At 39.2% G+C, this 22,087-nt stretch overlaps 1 protein-coding gene across 3 annotated transcripts; it reads right to left on the reverse strand.

Moving 5' to 3' along the window:
- Positions 1 to 1,285: 1,285 nt before the first annotated feature.
- Positions 1,286 to 20,814, reverse strand: tbc1d8b (TBC1 domain family member 8B). Of its 3 annotated transcripts, none has more exons than XM_016668350.1 (21): positions 20,472 to 20,814; positions 15,898 to 16,008; positions 15,558 to 15,676; positions 14,801 to 15,026; positions 13,045 to 13,285; positions 12,724 to 12,931; positions 12,470 to 12,637; positions 12,211 to 12,372; positions 11,520 to 11,670; positions 11,184 to 11,398; positions 10,191 to 10,308; positions 9,812 to 10,097; positions 9,587 to 9,716; positions 9,397 to 9,495; positions 8,948 to 9,016; positions 8,627 to 8,867; positions 8,482 to 8,547; positions 5,976 to 6,092; positions 5,796 to 5,843; positions 5,025 to 5,122; positions 1,286 to 4,941 (listed from the first exon to the last, which is right to left on the reverse strand). In XM_016668350.1, the coding sequence occupies exons 1-21, from the start codon at positions 20,596 to 20,598 to the stop codon at positions 4,507 to 4,509; spliced, it is 3,435 nt and encodes a 1,144-aa protein (XP_016523836.1). In that variant the 5' UTR covers positions 20,599 to 20,814; the 3' UTR covers positions 1,286 to 4,506. The 3 variants fall into 3 exon arrangements, with proteins under 3 accessions (XP_016523836.1, XP_007546045.1, XP_007546046.1); XM_007545983.2 differs by having other exon boundaries at positions 5,976 to 6,068; positions 20,472 to 20,812; XM_007545984.2 differs by lacking the exon at positions 5,976 to 6,092 and having other exon boundaries at positions 20,472 to 20,813.
- Positions 20,815 to 22,087: the final 1,273 nt, after the last annotated feature.

The following is a 22,087-nucleotide window of genomic DNA, read 5'->3' on the forward strand; positions in this document are numbered from 1 at the left end:
TCTTGACACAAGGAGGAGCAAACAACTCTTATACCCAAAGAACAGCCACACCAGTCCAGTAGCAGTAAACTCACTGTAGCTTTTTTGTTTTGTTTGTTTCAGATATCTGAAATACAGACAAAGCTGTGACCAACTTTACCATATTATCCTCAATTTTTTCTAAAGCTGTTGGACTCATTTTCTCCTTTCAGCTCATATTTTTAAGCTGCTACGCGGCTTAAAAATATAAAAAATACAGGTAAAATCAGGAATTTACCTGTACTTTCCTCCCAGTGTTAAAGTGATTGAACTTCTTTCCGTACAGCTAAAATAAGCAGCAGAGAGCCGGTCTGTCTTTCTGCTCACAAAGCAAGAAGACAGTTTAACAACATATTTGTTGACTCTTCATCCTGGGTAACAGATGGATCAATATCATCCTGTTGCAGGTACTTTCTGAAAGGTGATATTAAAACAGAGAACCCTGTTGCTTCGTAAACTCAATCCAAAACCTTCACTGCGAAAAATCGACACCCGTCCCTCGCCACTTATTCTAAATATCCCGCAGGTTAGACTGGTGTAAGAGCGGAAATACTATTTAAGGAGTTGTTTTGTAATGAGGAATCCGTGGTAGTGTAATAAATCTCCGGCTCGTCTATGGCCTAGCAGCAAGAACTACGTCTCCGTGCATTATTTCTTTTACTTGTATATTTAAGAGTTTAGCCACCTTTCAATTCTCCAATATCCAGTAGGCGTTGCATCGACTCCAGGAGTAAAAAACATTTCTGGCATGTAGTCAACAGTTTGCTGGAGAAAGAAGAAACGATCTGGGCAGGAACATTTTCCTTCTGTCTTTGTGCGTCATACAAAGGTAACAGAAGAAAACGCCACTGATGCTGATAAACATGAAGTACAAGTGTTCTTGGAATGAATCCTATCATTTAACCGTTTCATACAGTGAAGTTGTGACACTTTGATTATGCGGTTGATTTTTCTACCTTTTAACTGTGCGCAAGTTAAGATCAATAAGAAGCATGAAATTCAGCCAAATCTCAAAACAAAGCTTTGTTTCTTCTCCGCACTCTGAGGTTTTTGGAGGTTACACATTTATATCTTCCCATTATAGAAATACCTGCCATACATTTCTTGAAAATAAATTTTAAAACAATTATTTCAGTTTAAAATGGCCCTAATGGGCCGAGAACTCTGAAAATTTGACTCTAGAAAAATGTGTGTGAACGCTTAATATCCTCAGTGAGTCTATATGTTCATCAACAGAGATCTTATTTATTAAGACAAAAGACAACTTGTTAAATCACTGCTCTTTATTCTCATACATTTAGGCACCAATCAAACTAATCCATATAAATCAAACAAACATCCAAGCGTCACGAATATCGCAAAATAAGAACTGGAGAGGTTTTCAGAGCCGTGCATCGACTTTCTCCTCCTCTGCAAAGAGGACAGACACTTTTATGGGTGTTTGAAAAATGTTTTGCATAAAGGAATGTTTGATCTGAATACTTTAGCTTTGCAAAGACAAATAAATACTCTTGAAATCAAAGTACTTGTGATGTAAGAATAAAGAGAAAGCAACAGATCAACGCATGCTAACTCAATTCATGCACATCCTGTTCCAGAATTAGTTGCTGCTTGCATTTCAGAATAACTGTGACATTCAAAGATGTCAAAAACAAAACATGACTGCAGGCAAACAGTAACTAACAAAGTAAAATCATGCTCAAATTTAGCTTTTCCCCTTCAGTCATAACAAGTAGATACTAAACTCTCCTGCCGATACTCAGGACTATTTGAGAGGTCCATAATTTATTATTAGACTTTAAAATTAGGAAAGGATAACATATCCAACATCAATAATGCATTTTGCTATTTTCTTATACATTTCACATATAAACAGTGGCATATTTATTACTTTTTTAACTCCAAAGAGTAGTGGTGAGTTTAAGATGAGTTTGTAAACTTCAACAGTAAAAGTAAAATTAATACAACACAAAAAGGGTTGGTCCTTCAGTCCTGGTCAGTCAACAACAAAATAATTATTCAGCAAATGATTAAAAACAGCCAGCACAACATTTCCAGCTTCATTTAAGAGGCACATAAAAACAGACAAAAAAAAAATTACTCCGGAGAAAAGCAGAGACTCTAGAGCTTCATATAAATCTGTTGGTTTGGCCCCAAGAGACGACAAGCTGCACTGACCCCTGCCACCGAGACACAGGCACATCTACAGCTTGTAAATCTAACAACTGTGCAAATTGTCCACTGAGACAGAAGCAACATGAAGACAAAAAACAGGAGACACACACACAAAACAAAAAAAAAAACAGGCAGAAACACTGAAAAATCTGGCTTCCTGTAGCAAGCAGCGAAAGCAGAGGCCTTGCCAATCCTGTAACTATGCTACAACATGCTCTATATGTAAATGCTGCAGACGACACACGTTAGTATATAATTCTGTTGATATACTGTTTTATGTCAGGTTGAAAAATATCCCTTTTTAACCCCTTATGTGTCTACACAAATGTCACCCTGAGATTCGATGAAGCAAAAATATCCTTCAAAAAGTTCAACAGTCCTGGAGCTCATTGGGTCGACAGAAGCCTCACGGTTACAGGAAACCAACACGGACGGACAGAACGTTACAGTGAGTCGTCCAGCGAGGTCCGCAGACGCCGCACAGCAGGTTAATCTGGACATCTCCTGGTTTTCAGGCAAATTTTTGACCTACTAATGAAAAATGTGTTGATCAAGTGAAGCCTGTCGAACACGAGCCTGGGTTATGTCGTTCAGTGTAAGATATGTTCGCCTGCTGAAGCAGCAAAACAGCTGACTGTGTTGTGTGGCACAACAGCGCCCCCTGCAGCATGTTATTGCCAGGGCCGGCCTTTAGCGAGGGCTTTACCAGGGCAGTAGTCTGGGGGCCCCACAGCTTTGCTGTCTAAATTTTATTTCATATTTTGCATATAATGGAACTTTTTCCAATATCACTGGAAAGTTAGAGGTTTTTTTTGTAAAGATTATTTGAACCATTTTATTCTAATTTATTGTTATTTATGGCTTACAGCTAATACAAAATCCCAAATCCTGTTTCTCAGAAAAAAATAAATAAATAAAAAATCAGGTTTACACAATGCTTTGGTTTACATACTGGCACTCCGTTTGCATGAATTACAGAATTGGTACACCCTTCTGATGTTTCTGGTTAAAGAGTGGATTAAATAATCCAACAGTTTTAAATCATTTCCACAATCCATCTGTTTGTGTTAGCTCTTTTATCTCCTAGCACACAGCTTATAAATTTCCCCCAAACTGTCTAATAGATGTGGCTCTACAATTCTTGCATCTTCTTCCACGATATTTTTTCCTTCCACTCAACTTTCCATCATTATGTGTAGATGCAGTACTCTGAACAGGCAGCTTCTTTGGTTGGTTATATACATCATAACATGACCACATCAATAAACCTCTGTACCAATATTTCTTTCATAAAATCTTTTCCTTAAGTAGAAGCAAAGTTTGGGGTTTTTATTAGCTGTGTACAAACAGAAATATTGCTTGATTGTTTTGTGTTTAATGAATTTAAATGGGAGTTTTTTACTTTTTGAACTTGCAAATAAAGTAATTTTTGAGACAATATTCAAATTTAATGTTACACACCTCCGAAAGTGTCTAAAATGAATATGTTCTTTTTTTGTGTAGTTCAATCTCCCCATACAGGCATCTTAACATTTCAGCCCATTTTTGTGTGGATAAAGACATTTTTTAATATACTTATGAGGAACTTTTTATAGAAGACAGAAACAAAGATAAAATAAATAAATAAAACCTGGAGTTGATGTATATCTAGCTATTTATTGTAATGTGCATGTGGAAAGAAAATCTTGCCCCATAATCCTAAATCCAGCCCTGGTTATTGCAAATGTTTTCCACTAAAGTTTAATAATTTCTTTTTTTGCTCTCAGAATGTGTCATTTCCAGTCAGATAAACTCTGAACAGTTTATGGCTTCCAGGAACAGCAGCACAATGTGTCCTCTACCCACTACTGCTCTACTCCACTAGTAACTAAGCTGGTGTTTCTTACATTAAGCCGAAGTTCTGGGCAAATCTAACAAGTCAAAGGACAAACTATCAGACACTGTTTCATTCTAAGTAGTGCATACTAATCTGATATACATTTAAACATTCAGAAACAGATTCCTAGCCTATTGATGTTCTAGACTTGTCAGGTACTTATCACGTTTGACTCAGTTTCTTAAATCTGACTTGTGAAAGTGCAGCTACATGAGAGAACAGGGGTGAAATGCATAATGAGATTAGGTTAAAATTAAAAACACACCGGGTGTGTCGGTCAGTGAAGCTCCTGTAGTGTCTTTCGGATCATCAGCGAAATGTACGCAGAATTTTAAACCCGCTTTAGCGTCAAAATCCACATTCCAATCTGGAGAAAGGAAATGAAACCTGTAGCGTGAGTCAGAAACACAGTAATGATTCCCTTATGCGTCCTTTTTTTACTTATTGGCCTTCAGTTTGAGCTGCGCAACCCTGGCTTGTCCCAGTTTCGTCTGAATGTGGACGTGCCGCTCAAAGAAGCCGACGATGGCCGGCTCGTTGAGCAGCGAAGCCAGAACCTGCTCAAAGGAAAACGACCAATCCGGGTCCGGCTGCTCTGCCGCCCCCTCCTGGCTGCTGTGAGAGCCGGAGGCGTCCGAGGTCTTCGGGTTGCCGGAGGCCTCTTGGGTCGAAGACGGCTCCACAGAAGCGGCGGTGCTGGCAGGCTGCGTGGCCTCGGCGGGCGGGCTGCTGGGCTCCTGCAGCCTCCGGCCAACCTCCTCCATCCTCAGGAGGAGGCTGGTCACGTGGGCTACGGCCCGGTACAGGGACTCCTCCTCCGGGTCGCCGTGGAAGATGTTATAGAGGGTCTTGGAGAACTGGATGAACTGAGCCTGAGGTGGGAAATCAAGACGACATCGTTCTATAGAGGTGGTTCATTCCTTAACGTAAATAAACAGACGATTAGATGAATTACCTGATTAATTCTTGGTAGATCCTTGATCGTTTCCTCCTTCTTAAGTATTTCATTTTGCCACTGCTTCAGATAGGCCTGAAGATCAACCTTTCCCCTGCCTGTTGGTGTGACAGGCGGGAGAGGATCAGATGAAAACACAAACAGTCTTCAGGGTATCTTTGAAATCTTTTATATCAAAGATATCCTTCTTTTCCAGACTTATCATAAAGAGCTCTCAGCCCCATAGAGTCGTTATAAAAGGCAACAGATCACTAGAAACTTATGGCAGGTATTTCTACCTTGTTGAGGTTTTCAGTGTGGAACCTGCAAAACCAGAAACTCTAAGGAAAAAAGCTACACTAGGGCAAAAAGGAAGAAGAATAAGGTAAAGAAATTAAGGAAGGAAAAACACATGGAAGAAAATTAGGATATGTGTTAGAACAAGGAGGGAAAGAAGGAAGTCAGAAAGGGAAAGCAAGGAAGGATGGAGGAAAGAATATGAAAGAAAAAAGTAGAGATGGGAGGTAGGAAGGAAGACATGAGGAGTGATACATGTATCAAAAAGAAAAAAACATATGAGAAAAAAGGATGGAAACAAGGAAGGAAAAAGGAAAGAAAATAAAGGACGGACACAGAAAAGGAAGGACGGAAGCACAACCTTTAGACTAAGAAATAGGGAACAGAGATAGGAAACATTATTTCTCCATCCGCTGTTTGAAAATAAAACCCCAGACTTTTCCAGTCACCACAAGAAACCCAAAGATAGAGCTGCAAATATAGAAGTAACCCTACCTCTTTCAGGACTTTTTCTTATGACACCGTCTTCGGGAAGATCAAAGGCTGAAAAAGAAATGGGTGACATGTTAAACTGCACCGAGGAAAACCTTCAGACAAGGACTGAATCATGAGAGTTAGAAAAAAAAAGGGGAGAAATCTGAGTTTTTAGGGAGAAGAAGAAGAGTAGAAGCTAACCAGCGAGTCTGGTCAAGTGAGAGGAGTCTTCAATTGTTGGAAGAAATTGCTGGACTCTTTGTTCCTTTAAGTGCAAAGGACTACCTGTGAAAGCTAAAGAGACAGTCTGTGAGAGCGCTGAAAGCAGAATGGACAGAGAGGCGGCAGAGAATAAACCACACAGGCAGAAGAAAACAGAAATTAAGACAGAATCCAATATAGTTTTGTAAAAATATAAGTATAAGACATGTTGACCCTTAGAAAATAGGTAAACAGTCTATGATTGAATTACTTTGTACTTGTAAAAAAGTTTTAAATTTATTTAATTTTTGATGTGTTGCAAAGATGTTACAAAAAAATCTATTGCACAAATTAAAAAAAAAATTACTGCATTTTAAATAAATTTTTTCCACTGCATGAAATTATTCTTTAAATTTTTTTTTTTTTTTCAACTGTCCCTGAAAGTTTGTAAAACGTCGAATCTGTTTTTGTGCATCTTTTATTTCGTTCTTGAAGCACTCTGAATTTCATCTTGAAAGGCACAAGATGTTTACTTTACTATGTTAGTCGGGTTTGTTAAGGACGCCAGGTACGTGGTAAAAAACTGAAAAGTGTGGCATACCAACTTACTGGGCCTTGTAGGTTTGGATTTTTTTTTCTCCGAAACATTTGCGTGTGAATCAAACATATAAAAAAAATAATTACAAAAGGTGGGAAAAAACTTCTTCACATCATTATGTGTACAAAAAAAATTGGGGGCAAAAAAAGGTTGAATATTTTTTAAAGAATCACAATACCTCTGAGCTCCAAGCCCCACTCATGACCACATGTGGGTGCAGGCATGCGTGTTGCTTTCATGCACTGATTAAACAATTATCCCAACAAGTCAAGCAAATATCATTTCATCTGCCTGACGGCTTGGTGCAGCACCGCCTGAGGTCCGCACTTTAATCTGACACAGAAAACTTCTCCTGTGTCAATCTCAATTCAATTTGCATAATTGTATCCGTTTAATCCAATATGCTCCACTTTTCTCTTTTTCTGTCCGACGCTTTGGCGATGGGAATGCAGGGAAACTGATAACTCCTGCTGCGCTTCGACGTGTAAAGGAATGAAAAGTTCACTTCCCCCCGCTGCAAACAAAAAACAACAATGATGTAACTGTGCGTTCGCTGCCCTTTGCGACTGATAAGTGCGCCCAGCTGCTGCACCTTTTGTTAGGGCTGAAAGATTCTCCGCTCAGAGAGCACATGATTCGATTTCCTGGATCAATAAAGTGTCTGGAGCGGCACCTTTTGCTTGGGAAGAGGAAGCGGATGACAAAGACGGCTTCCAGTGGCTGACTTAGGCTGAATCCCAACAAAATCAGGAGACTGGCAGCACCCTGGTGTGACCTGTCCTTGGTGCTGCAGCGCTCGGCCCTCTGCATGAGACACAGGCTGTGCAGCTTGATGTTTATTGGCCTGGCACAGCACCAACGGTGACTCAGGGCTCATCTGCTGCTAAGCTGTCAGTTGCGATCTGAGCAGCTCTGCATCGCTCCCGTTTTTAGAGGAACCATCCCACGGCAGAAAAGCCCTTGCGGCTCCTGACACCCATCGTTGCCATGGCAAGTTCCTTCATCCAGCCTGGGCTATTCTTACCCCCAGCCTCCGAGAAGGCGGTGACACATCACGGAGATGAGAGCCACACATTCAAGGACAGCGTCTTGCCCGAGGCTGAGCGCCGCTCGCCCTACAAATCCTGACTTTTGAAATGACAAGCCGTATGTTTTAAAGTCGTGTAGAAAAACCGCAGCTGGATTAGAACTGTCCGACTTCGGCTTTAACTTGTTCTTCAGGACTGGTGTGACGTGAACGTGTTGGGAAATCGTGTGTGGTAACACAGGAAGCTAAAAAATAAACAATACGTCGTTCTGTAAACTGCAGGGATATAACTTTACAAACTTGAGATTAAAATGTGTCAACTGCTAAAGAATCAATTACCACAGTAAATAAAGAAAAAATCCATGCTGCTTGAATCTTTAATGGATTTTATTTAACTTTTATGTGATATTCCAACAGGAAGTAAAAGTAAATGTGTGTTATTTTGTGTTTATTTTCTTATTTAAAAATGTATTTAATTATTTGTATATTTTAATGTATTTACAATACTGTATAAAAAAGTGGTTGAATGAAAAAATTTGTGCCATTAAAAAAAATGCAATTAATCATCAAAATAATTAATAGATTAATTGATTGCTGACATAGCTGTTAGTTGCAGCCCTAAAAGGGGGTTGAACACATTAAACAGATTTTTATCAAGAAAAAAGTTTTGAGAATCATCAATTAATTTTTTTTACTCTATGTATCAGGTTATTAGATAAACATCCAGCAAAACATATTGAAGTTTATGATCGAAACATAAAATGTGTAAATTTTATGAGGTGTGAATACTTCAGCAAAACGATGCATTGCGTCGTTTGAGGGCTTTAAAGGTTCAAAGTATGACAAATTTGGCCACTTCTGTCCAGTCGTTCATCACTAACCTGGTGGCAGGTGGAGCTTGAAGAGGAACTTCAGCTTATTTGTGAAAGATACTCCGTATAAGGTATCTGTGGAAATAAAATCCTTTATAGTACCAGCAGCAGCAGCAGCGGGGAGAAACGACGGGAGAAATCCAGCAAAACGTACCGAGAGCGTAGCAGAACTCCTTAAAGTTGACGAGGCCGTCCTGGTTCTCGTCGATGAGGCGGAAGACCCAGAGGGAGAGCGTGCTCTTGGAGGCGCAGAAGGCCCAGGGCTCCAGCAGGGAGAAGAGCTCGCTGAACTGCTGGAATCCCAGCTGGTACTGCTCCAGGTAGGCCAGGCTGGGGTCATGGTGGAGCAGAGCTGGACTCTTCATCGTCCAGTAACAGCTGAGGAAATGCTGCCTCTGAAAAGAAGCGTGATCTGATCACTGTTTTATGTCTTTTTTTAAAGGAAGGAATGTGCTGCGTAATGTTATGGACTCACTTTGAACAAGTTATAAAGCTCGTCAAGCTGCGAGGATGTAAATCGGACATCTTGGGACACGACTCGGATCTGAAACAAATATTAATTAATCATTAAATCCATCGTAAATAGGCCTATCATGATACATTTTACTAGGACAACAGATTGTCCTAGTAATATTTTGATACCATTTCAAATTAATATATTGATATTAAGAGACCAATAAACTTTAATTTGTGGGAGAACAAAAAAAAAACGCTGGAAGATCTTTTAAATATCCAAAATAAAATACCAAAAACAATAAATAAAACAGACTTGCAACCAAAACCATAACTAAAATAGATTATGATATCTCTGTAAAAAATTTCCCTTAAAAAAATATTAATTATCACAATGGAAACTGAGCTCATTTCAATTAATTGCGATTAATTGCTTTTTGCGTCAGGCTTAGTAATAATCTAATCACTCACCACGTTTTGCTTGGTTGTGTCCTCTAGCGTCTGGATCACATGCAGCTTGTTCCTCTTCCGTGAACTCTCAACTTCCTCTGATCGAAAATGTCCGTATTTCTGCCAGAGGAGAAGTTGGACTTATCAAGCAATAACCACAAAAACACTTCTGATTAAAAGTAAAATGGGGACATTTTTTTAAATAAAACACCTCATAGGCTTCTCGGATCAGCTCGCTGATATCCACACTGACGTGCGACGCTTTGTCGTTGTTGCCCACTGAAGCCTGCTGCACCGTTGGGGGCAACGGGCTGTCTTTGTTCGTCACGCTATCGAAGAACCTGAAGGAGAACCATCACAAATGGATGGATCACAGTTTGTAGAGCATTTATGCATGAAATGCGACAATCTTCCTTGCTTTTGGACGCATGCGGACCTGTTGAGGATGGTGACCGCTTCTGCGTCGTCGTTGCAGGCGATCAGGGCCTCCATGTTGTAATCCAGCACGGCGAGGCCGAGCTGCAGGATGGCTTTTATGCCATCGTAGAAGAAGCAGTCGACCACGTTGACGGCGCTCTCGATGGGCAGGACGCTGATGAAGAGCGTGAGGAACCACGACAGGGACACGGACGAGAAGAAGCTCAGATCCGTCATGTGGTCCACCAGCTGCGGGAGGTTTTCTCTGATAAGGTCCTCGAACACCGCCTGGTCCACCAGAGCGCCTGAAACGGGAAAAAACACAGTTGCACGTCTCAACTGCGCACCAATAAGAGCCGGAAAATTAAAGCTTCTGAATCCGCTGCTCGCAGTTTCACCGATAATTCGTCGGTTGAAGTAGTCCGGCAGCATCCTCTCACAGACGGCCACCAGCAGCCAGAACGCCTCCTCCTCCTTGGCGTACAGCAGCAGGACGGAGGTGAGAATGTTCATGGCCTACACGGGGCGAGGAGCACACCGATTCAGCGCTGTCAGAGAAAACGACCTTTGACCTGCAGCACCAGCAGAATTAGACTTGGCAGCGACTCAGGAATCTGATCTCTATTTTCCACTGCATCAGCCGCATGTGTGCAATGTTCCCATGACAACAAGATGTTTGTAGTACTATGACTGTGTAGTACATAGCTGGAGTAGAAACCAGGGACAACAGGTTTGTTACATTTCTATAACTTGAAAGAGTCAGTTATATCATGCTACATCAAAAACAAAAACATTAAACGTCCTTCAGATATGCATAGTTATTTATGAACATTCAGTTTTTCTATTTGTTTGGTTATTTTTGCTTTAATTTGGTATGTAGACAAAAGAAACGTCTGCAGATATTTTAAATATTATGTCTTTTTATCTTACAGTTCTCTGAGAGAAAACATAATCAACTAAAATCTGCATCAGCAGGTCAAACTTAAAGAATAATTAAACAGATCTGAAACTGAATTCTGATCAATGTATGCGAAAGAAGAGTCCTGACTACCTGTTGTGATGTCATCAATCTACATATACAGAAAGCAATAGAAATCTTTTGTTTTCCAGCCATTATTTTATAAAAACTTAGATTTTTTTTTTTTTTATAAAACTGAAGTATGGAGTTTTTGTAAAACTTCATACTTCATAAACTAGCTGTGGGTTTACTATCATTTTTAATGAAAAGAAACACGCCACTGGTTGGTGTTTTTAAAAACTGGAGAATGAAGTTTGCCCTCCTGGTATCTCATGCATGTTTCCGTCTCATCAACTTCATTCCCACACAAATTAAAAAAGTCAACTAATCTGTCTCAGACATTAAACTGCATCGTTGGAGACAGCCCGAGTACCTGGCAGTATCCGATCTTTGGGTTTCTGTAGGCGTACGCAGTGAGGACTCTGCGCAGAGCTGAGATTCCCGTGTCGCTCTGAAACGCCGGGTGTTCTGGGAGAGAGCGGTGCAGGTCTCTTTCGATCTCGTCTGTGGCCAAAGTGCTGGTGCCCAGAGACTGCTCCACCAGCTCAGTGTAGCAGCCGGGGTGAGTGGCCATGTCGTTTACAGCTCCTGTGAACCCGCAGTGAGCCCAAACACAAACACGGCAGTGTCTTCACACGGCTTAGATGCGATCTGCTCAAAGTGTTTGCCTGCAGAATGCAGGAGTGGTATCTGATGTACAGATATAAACCTGAAAACAGCATCCACAGTTCTCCCCTCAGGGACTCGGGAACGCCTCGGACAATCAGGTCTCGTGTCTTCTTGGTGAAAAACATGCTGGTCCCACGTCCGTATTCAGAGAAATGGATGTTCCAGGACTGCTCCTTCATCTTCTCTTTCAGCTGAGAAACACAGTAAATCTTCTCGTTCACATAATTTATTAGTCTTCACTTTTCAAACCTCCAGTCTCAAAAACACTCATTATGGGAACGGATGACTGTGTGTGAGCTTTTAGTGAAGAATTTGACCTACTCTTTCTTTCCCAGCGTAACACGTTATGCAACATGCAACATTGATTAATTTCAGACCTAAAAGCTGAATTCACAACTTTGAATTTACTGTGATTTTGTCAAAGTGAGTGAAAATTAAGACGTACAAGTTCAAATTTAAACAGATACACCCAATAATATTTATCTAAATGTTCCATAGCAGGATTTTGCTTTTAGGCTTATTTCCGTTTATAGTCTGTGTAATTAATGTCAAAGGTTTTCTCATCCGAGCCAAACTGAGACATCCAATGAAAAACACTGGTCAGAAAATGTAAAAAGTTTAAACTTCAGTCAAAATGACGGACGGGCTTCAACTTTTCCGTCAAATACGGAAAATATTCCGTTAACGCTACTCCTGCTCAGTGGCATTATACTTAATTTTTTTCTGCTTACCATTTTGGGATCGAGGTTTTCAACGTCTTGAGGGTGAAAGACGGTCATGAGGGCCTCGGTGCTCACAGCCTTGCTGGTGTCTTTCTGTCCCACCATGAGAGTCACATCCTCCGGATTGTCCTCAAAGTGATTTATGAGGGACTGGCATTCGCCTCGTATGGCCTTAGCGGTAAAGACACGCCATACATCAGTCTGCTGTCAACCAGCGACATAAACTACGAGATGAAAATAGCCCAAGTAAAACATGCAATCTTCTTACCTCTGATGAAGCCGAGTGCTGTGGGCTGGCACTGATCCCACATCTGCTGCGGATCGTGTTAGCGAGCCGCTGGTAGTCCCGCACCTCGGAGAAACGCAACGCTCTCTTGCCGCGCACGCATACCGTCAAAGCCCGGCTGCTGGAATCGGGCTTCTCGACATTAATGACCTGCAAGACGGCAACATGGGCCGACGGGTCAGCCAGGGTACTGGATTTAGCGCTGGGTCATTACTGATTTAGAAATACCGCTTTACCTCTCGCATTGGAATGATGATGTGACATTGGCTGCCGTCCTGACTGGCAAAACAAAGGTAGTTCTCGGACAGGCAGATCTTGCCAAGCGTATTAAAATGACTGAATGGCACCCACAGGAAGCTCTCGTGCACTTCTAATAGGTTTTCCTCTTTGGGAAGTCTGAAAAACGCCCGGAACTGCTCACTTTTTGCATGAGCTTCAAGGCCTCTGCGGGAAAACGAGTAACAGAAACCACAAAAATGTCACAATAAAAATAAAATAAATTAGCCGATTCCTTCCCCAGGTTTGATTTTCCAGAGTAGCTGTAAACAGGCCAGTACCTCTTGGTAATCTGAAGTGGGTCGGAGAGAGCAGGCTCTCCCTGGAAAGCCTCTTTATCAAACAGACGCTTGATGGAGTAGTTAGCGAGCTGCTCCATGATGACAAACGTCTCACTGAGATGCAGCAGCATGGAGAAATAATGATCCTCCCCATGAGCCAAAACATGGATGCTCTCAGTCAGGATAACATTCGATGTTTTCTCCAGCCTCCAGATCTCGTCCCAGGAGATGATCAGTTTGACTGCAGAGTCAGCACAACAAACCCATTTAAAAGCAATTATCTTGGAGACATTTTTACAGCGTTACTTTTTCAACTGTGTTCAGGCCTGTGATGCAAGCCATTATGCACACAACAGGAAGATTTACATGTAATCTTTTAATTTTCATTAAGTCCACATTTCTGTATTAAAATGTTTTTTATTGGTCTGATATCATATTTTAATGTTAAATATGGTGTTTTTAATGAGCTGTAAGCAGGAAATCATCAAAACTAAGAAATAAAAAACCCCAGTCTGTTGGGAATTAATTTATTGAAATAAATGAACTTTTCTGCTATTTTAATGGATTCAATAAACAACGACATTCTCAAGGCTGAAACTGAAAACAAGAAGAAAACGCTGTGATTTCTACTCGAGATCTGACCGGCATCGTTTCCCTGCTACACACAACAGCAACATTTCATTTTCTCCAAAGTGCCACAAATAATCTATATAAGGGAGGCAAGTCATGAATGTGTCACTTCTCTCCACATAATCAGTCTCTGTTTTAGTAACGTAGCGTTTACCCACGCTACAGTAACGAAGCTGTCAAAATGTTGCTCTGAGCTCACCTTCTCCCATTTTAGTCCAGCTCAAGTGCCGTCTCCTTCATTTGGCTCAGACACAGATAAAGAATTACTCATTGAAAGCTAGTTATCCTCAACAGTTGCCTCTTGGTCAGGGTGTTTACTTCCTGCTTCATCTTTCCTAGACGTGTCATAAATTGCATTTTCTTCATTACTAAGATTTAGGTTGTTGCTTCCTTTAAATCTAAGATTCCGGTTTTTCAATAACACTGACGCAAGAAAGTGATTCCAACAGAGAAACAGTTTTTAATAGGTCAGGTAAAATCCGTGTCTTCCCATCTGTCTTACTTTAGTCAAGTTCTCCCACACTTCCTGTATAGACAATATTGTTGCAAAAGTGCAGACTTTATCCTGCAGGTGTGGCACCAATAAGTGGCCACACATCAATTTGACCGCTTTATATTTAAGTCTTTATTTTCAAAAAGCAGTCAGTGTGATAATTACTGAGAGAGATTTAAATCTGGTGTGATACAACACATCAGCAGTCATTTGTTAGTGTTGTTCTGTTTTACTGAAGGTGATAGAAATTTTTTTTTTCCCCACTTCAGAAATGTCTTAAAATTTCTATGCTTAACAAGCAACTTAAAATTTAATTATTTGTTTCACATTTCCCCGAAACAACTACTCATAGCTTTTTTTTCCCCATTTTTTTTTTTTTAAATATAACAAAAACATTTTAAAACCTTTCTCTGTGACCCACAGTTCAGTATTACCCATTGCCCTTTCCAATTCTACACTGTGAGTCAGCTGTAATTGCTCTTTCACAATTTTGGAAGCATCCAACAGCTATTTTCCCTTAAAGCCATAAAAGCCCCAATTGGAAGCCGATAGCAGTTACAGCACTCTTAGTGACATTAAAACAACATTTTCTCGACAAAATTAAGCACAGGTAACAGCACGGACGTCGCTTACCCTCAGATCCCAGAAGGTACGAGTAAAAGCACAGAAAATTTGTGCTGAGGTAGAGCCAGCCCTGGCAGGGGACTTTGCCTTTCCAGTAGCTGCATGAGTAATATGTGACCAGCTTTTCCTGGGCGGGCAGCTCAAACCACTTCTCAAACCTCAAAAGGGCTTCTCTGAATTTTTCTGGATCGTCCTCCAGCACCAGAGAGGTCTTCCCTTCTTCAGCAATAAGGCCCTGAAGAAAAAAACAATATTTATTCCTTACAGAAGTATTAATACCAATGGAACCTTTAGATGTTGTCACATTACATCCACAAAAATGAATGCATCTTTGTGGGATTGAATGTGAAAGCCCAAAACCCAGCACATAATTAAATAAAAGAAAAACAGGCAAAATGTTTTGTCTCTAGATGTGCAAAGCTTGTCTATATTTACGACTTACTGAAAGAAATCCAAACTTGTAAATGTAATTGAAGTGAAATATGGCTCTACAAGTACTCCTCTGCACTTAATTATACGTGCACACCACACTTTTCAGATTTTTATTCCCATAAATACCATATATATCTAAAATGTTTGTAGCCATGTATCACTTCCCTTCCGTTTCTCAGTTATACACCATAGTGAGTGTGTTTATCACATACAATCCCACAAAATTCAAGAAAAAAGCAAAACTTAAAAAAAAAAATAAAATAAGGAGAATGAATATTTCATTTAGATACTTGATAATAGCCTTTATTTGGCTGAGTGTTTAACAGCCTCTTACTCTAATCTTCCCCTGTACGAAGCTGGTGATGTCTTCAGTGGAGTCAAACACAGAGAGTGTCCTCATGATGTTCTGCTGCAGCCAATCCCAGTGCTGATCGATTTCTTCTTTGGTGACCCCTGACCCCAGGAACAGTGAAAGAAAGCAAATAAAAACAAAACTCCAACTGATCACCGTTTTACACCTACATGAACTTAGCTGAAAAATTAACAGTGTTTTTTTAATATAATATTTTATGAATTTTGCTGAGTAGGCCAACAACTTCACACTCTTCTGTATAATAATCTGTGGACAAGATCCTAAAAAATGCTTGATTCAGGTTAAAAAGCCAGCAACGCACCACATGCTATGGACCAGTAGACCTGCGAGTCTGGTGTGTGGTGCAAAATGCGGTAAGGAGCAACTTTGGATGTCGAGTCCAACACAGTGTCTAGAGTTCCCACAAGCAGGCCTGTAAGACACAGCAGATCCAAAACCAGTGTGTCAGAAAAATATCTGAATAATCTACAACCATCACAAGAATTTAATAAAAAGTCTCAACTGTATGACCACCTAAAACTGTGTCAACTTGTGCAATTACACAAGATGATTGATGATGAATAATTTAAACAGTACAGCACCCTTCAACATTAGTCGGTCCGTTTAATACTTGGATCGCAGTACAGCTTTAAAAAACATGGCCTGGCAGCGGATATTAATAATGCCCCCAGCTCTAAATTTAGTCAAATCTGTTACCTTTACACCCGCTCTCTGTCGAGCCCTCCATGAATTATTAACAATGTTGCGCTGAAACCACTTTCTAATGGGCTGCATCAGTACTGGACCGGCCTCCCTGCTGTCGGCTCCCCATATGGGCTCAAAATGAGCTGCCAAGTCGTAAAGCACTTGGCACATCCAAATCAAATGACACCATTCATGTACTTATCTCGAGACTGAAAAATATGTTTCTGGTTTAAAAGAATAAAATCAAATCAAAGCAAAAAGGACTTTAGCCTCCTGATTCATTTTGTTAAGTACATCGCCTCTGCCGTCTTCATTTCAACCATAGTATTTTTAGATCCAATCCTGGAAACCACTTGTGTTGGTAATTATCTGCCACTTACCTTCCTGCTCTGGTAAGTGTTTAGAAGGTGTATCTAACAATGCCTGTGTCAGGCAGGATTATTGTGACAATGGGCTTCAAATGTGGACTTTAAATAAATATATGCTGAAAACAATCCAGATTTATTATCTTAAAAACCAAAACCATAAAAGAATGTGGATGTTTATAGTCATAATCCTCCAAAACCTATGTTTTATAGTTTATCTACATATACTGAAACTTAAAAAATATGGATTAAATATGTATGTATTTAAACACGTGGCGATCTCCGATCATGATGCTCTGTTTTGATTCATAATATATACATGAAAAATGCACAATTTAGTCTCAAAACATCAATATCTAGATAAACCCAGTTATTTATTATTATTTATTTAGAAAATATAAAAACAAGCAACAGCTTTTGACTTGTGTTGTGGTACAGTTCTTGATCACTCCCAGTATGTTTACATCTACAGTGGCTCTCCAAAGTGTCTGCACTGCTGTTCAAATGTAAAACACAACACCATGATGCTTAAGTTCACAGCTTTTTCCACAAATAATGTGAGATCTGTCCTGTGAAATTCAACTGAAACACAAGCATCCGCAAACGAAAAAATAAAAGACTCTTCAGTAGGACTCTGAGAGGATCCCACAGCTTCACTTAATATTTAAGCACTCTGAAAAACTAAAATGTTTCAAACGCATCAGTTTCCCAAACCCTTGTTCAGGAGAGCTCTCAGATTCAGTCTCGACTTTTTTATTAGGCCGTTTTAAAACCTTTTTGTCCACCTGTGAAGTCCTTTTATGTTTATCTGGTTGCATTCTTGGGCTCCCGTTCATCCTAAAAAACTAAATATCTCTTTATTTTCAGCTTTAAGTAGCAGACATCCAACATTTTTTGGACCTGAACTGAAAAGAACTTTGGAAAAAACATCGTAGAAGAACAAATAAGAAACAAACAAACAAAACGTTTTAATCCAGATCATCTGAAGTAACCCCAGATCATGATGCTGCCACCACCATGTTCTTTTGTGTCAAATATACCTGCTGGAATTGCGTCACAAAAAATAGTGTGCAGTTCAGACAACGACATGCTCTTCAACAAAGTTCTGGGCCTACATTTTTCCGTTAGAAGAAAATATATTATATAGTTGTTTTTTTTATGACCAAGTGCTATTTAAACAGGAGTGTGTATGCTTTTGAAAGTAACTGTATGTTACCATCTATGGTGGTAAAACACAACTTTGTATTCCCCACCAGCTCAGGACTACAGACCCTTAAAGCCACCGAGTCTGTGTCCATAAAACTACAACAGGATTTGGACCAAAATAACCATCAAGTTTTATGCAGAAATTAGAAAGAGAAAAACAATTCTAAAAAGAAATAATTTAAAAATGCTAGAAACCTATGGACTTGGCAGTAAATGTTAACAATTACATAATGTGTTACTTTCCCACATAAAGGGGAAACCTGTAAAAACAGAACAAAATTGGTGCTTTTCTGTTCCGTCGGCTTGATTATAATAATCACGTATTCCCTGCTGTCAATTAAAAAAAAACAACAACATTCAGCCTGCAGCTGGTAGCTGGTAGTCTTCGCCAACACCAAGGAATATCACACAAGCCCTTAAAACTCAGCTCTGGCTCAATGTTTGTGAAAGGATATGCATTAAAAAGCTGCTGTTACTCTGGCAGACTGAGCGGTCTCGGGCCTAAACGCGTCCCAGAGCTGCATGTCAGGTCTGAACCGTCTCGACCCCTCAGGTCACAGGGGATCTGTTCACTCTGTGTTTTCAGGAGCAGAACTAAACAAGCTTTAGTTTCTGTGACCTTCAGTTCTGGGTCATAACTTCCTCAAAGCCCGAGATGTGTGGAAACCGTCGGCTCCTTTAAACCAGAACTGAAAACATTATTGTTATGAAGATTTCATATACAAGTCAATGTTTACTTCAATCGTTTCATTTTTACTGTGCTTCAGAAATGTGTGTTTTAAATTGATATGTTACAGTTTGTTTTTATGATACGATTAAATATTTTCCTTTTATTGCATTTTTCAGCTGCATTTCTTTTTTACTGTAAATAATTCAAAACTCTGCTGTGTGTGATGCTGTGCAAATAAACATGCTTTGTGTTTAAAATATATTTTGTTACTATAAAAAAAATAGAAAAGATTTAGCATGCAGAAACTCCAAAAGTTGTTTATAAAGTTAAAACAACAATAATTTGGGTTGATGTTTATGAGGCGACTTCTTAATTATCCTGAAAACAACAAAGGTGATGCTGGTCCAACCTGAGAAAATGTTGATTTTTTTTTTTTTTAGAAAAGCAATGATAAGACCAAAACTCAAATCTAGAGAGTGGCAACTCAAATGAGCATCAAAAAGTTGCTGACGCATTTACTGTCCAGGGAGCAGAGCTTGACATTGCTGAGAAACAACGAATCCTGTAGTTTTTTTAAATCATTATCATTTTAGCTGGTTAGAGAAAGTGATCCAAATATTCTAAAACTCTTCAGTGTGATGCATCCTTTTTACAAATTATTTCAAATAGCTAGTCTGTGGCCGATTCTCATAAGACGTTTGTGTAAAATCTGTTCAACTTATACACTTTATCACTGACAGAGCATTCTGTCGTAGTTTGCTTTGCTATTTTGTTCTACATTAACAGTTTGTCAAGATGAAATTTAAGCTGTGAAGAACAAACTTCCACATCCACATGCCTCTGGTGACGTCACACGAGGCAACATATCAGAGTTATTGTGACCATGTTGAATTTGGCATGTTTATAATGAAATCAATCCTACAAATGCATTTCTATTTTGGAAGAAGGTTGTTATTATTTTTATTAATTATTATTATTATTATTATGAGTACACTGTTTATCAGGAAAAGTTGGCCTAATGAAACACATTGAAGAACCAAGGTAGACTGAAATGGCCAGATTTAATTAATAAAGGTTGAAGATTGAGTGTATTGAGTGAAGCTGGAATAACCATATCTAAAACACACTTTGTGTCACCGTTTGCTTCAGCTTTGGAAATGTACAGAGCTCAATAACAACATTCGTTTATTAAATACAAGAACAGGGAGACTCATTCAACAGTACAAATCTATTATCGGAGCATAAAGCAGAAATGCTATGCATCAGAATGGCATATTTTTGCATTTCTTCATCCAGCACAAATGGATGAGAATGTTTCAAATGTTGCTCATTCACAAACATTTTTCCCCATGCCAGCTTAACAACTCGATTCTAGTGCCTCTTGTGACGTCATCAACCCAAACACAACACATAATTCGTTATTTTTCTAAGCACCACTTGTTTTTTTTAAACAACGTAATTTGTCAACCCCTGCACTGATCAATACCCAGCTGATTTTTAATTGTCATTGTACATTTGTTCGTGGGAGGAAAAAAAAATACACATGGACGGTGTCTTTAATGACAAGAAGACAGATTTGTTTCTACTTATTTCAATATCGAAAACCTACAAACAAAAGTGAGGAAATTATCAAGACATAAAACAGGCCGTTCTTGTCGATTAATTTGAGTAACAAACACTAAACAGACTAGAAGGAGATAAATTGGACTATGTGAATTCCAGCTGTTTGGTGCCTCACATCATGGACACTTGACTCCTACCTGTTGCAAAGACGCTGTTTTCCTGGGAGGTACTAGCTCCCGCCCTAGGAATTGCGCACCGCACGTTAGCTAAGCAGCAATGCTGGTTAGTTAAACCGTAACCAACTAGTGTTTAAATGTGATTAGCTACGCAGCAAAAGCAGCTGCTCTAACCATACGAGAAGATAAAACCTCAAGCCGCTAACGTTACCTGTCAGCCCGCCGCCTCCTTCTCCGTACCCCCGTCTCCTTTGCAGTACGAAATACTCATTATCCTTCTCGGTGACCCACAGTTTGAAAGCGTTCTTCAGCAGAATTTCTTCAGGTTTGAGCCACATGTTTCCAACGTGACGGAGTTCTCATGTAAATGCACCTGACATGTCACGGTCCCCCGTAAGAAGCCCGAAACAGAGGAACCAGAGACATTTGTTTGTGTCAGAATCCCTCCCTTCCCACGTCGACAAGAAATACAGCCAAGCGCGCAAGGCATCATGGGATTGTAGTTTTTGAAGAGAATATAATTTTTGAAACTGGGAACTAGGTAAGGTATGTAAGCATTGAAATAATGACGTCTTTATTATGTCTATGAGATCCACATCCTGAGCAAGGGGTCCTAAACCTACATTTGTTTTTGGGCCCTTACAGCTATCATTACATTAGTTGAAAGTAGAAACTGCACATAATTATAATTATAGAAGATGGTAAAAAGAGGGATAATAAAAACAGCAACATATTCTACATCAGCTTTAGAAAGTTTCAAAAACAAAAATATTACAGGTATCAAGTATTGCAATAAATAACATTTGTAAACCTGACTCGTCGTGTGATATTGCTCTTGGGGGCCACAAGCATCTGCTTCCTGCTATATTTTGTTATCCTATTTCAATAGGAAAAGGATCAACATTTCCAAAAAATAAATAAATTAAATAATAATAATAATAATAATAAATTAAATAATAATAATAATAATAATAATAATAATAATAATAATAATAATAATAATAATAATAATAATAATAATAAACTGAATTAAATGTTGCTAACATTCACTAAATAGATGTACAAAATAATAGCGGTTACCTCTTACCCTACACGCTAATAAAACATTTAAATTAATGCTATACACCACTTAACCTTAGTTACACTCTGTCAGTTTCAATTATGCTAAACAAGACTGAGGTCAAGGCACACAGCAGGACAAATTCTGAAACACTAGAGGGACTCTGTCTTTACGGCCATCTGCAACAAGAAAATACAATGCAAAATTCACCCTATGTTTCAAGTTATGATTTCCTGATTGCATTACAGCAGGAAAATTAATATCTTGAAACACTATCATCATTATGCGTAAACACTCAATTCCAATGGATTTTTATTGTAAAAACTCATTTCTGTTCTTGGAGTCAAACGGTACCCACCTCCCAACCCCCTGCTGGCTCCACAAATTGCTTTAGCAATGTAACAATTTCCAATCAGGCAATCAAAATGTGCCTTAAGTCATAAGCTAAAACTTAATGTTTAACAGAAAAAAAAAAAAACAGTGTCTAAAACATATTCTTAAGGAGCACATCAGTGAAAGTGTATTTGTTTTTCAGCTGCAGCTTTGACATATTTTTCAAGGTGTATTTAAAATGTTTCAAAAATCTCACTTTTACACTATAACATTGATAATAACAGGTCAAGCACTGATAACAACAGGGTTGTTCAAAAATAGTAATTAGTCAACCACACAGCATTCAAATAAAAAATAGTTTGAATCGAAAATATGTTAGGTATGCAGTATGGTAAACTGATTGTGCATATAACAAGCAAACAATGCAGCTCAAA

Source organism: Poecilia formosa, unplaced genomic scaffold, assembly GCF_000485575.1.
Source record: "Poecilia formosa unplaced genomic scaffold, Poecilia_formosa-5.1.2 Scaffold14, whole genome shotgun sequence".
In the NCBI taxonomy this organism is placed as follows: domain Eukaryota; kingdom Metazoa; phylum Chordata; class Actinopteri; order Cyprinodontiformes; family Poeciliidae; genus Poecilia; species Poecilia formosa.

Excerpts from the sequence above, each read along its gene's own strand:
- tbc1d8b (XM_016668350.1), bottom strand. The coding sequence starts at position 20,598 with ATGTGGCTCAAACCTGAAGAAATTCTGCTGAAGAACGCTTTCAAACTG. Across the intron at positions 12,638-12,723 it reads TCATCATTCCAATGCGAGAG|GTCATTAATGTCGAGAAGCC; the intron begins GTAAAGCGGTAT and ends GCCGTCTTGCAG. Across the intron at positions 11,399-11,519 it reads ACTGTGGATGCTGTTTTCAG|GAGCTGTAAACGACATGGCC; the intron begins GTTTATATCTGT and ends GCGGGTTCACAG.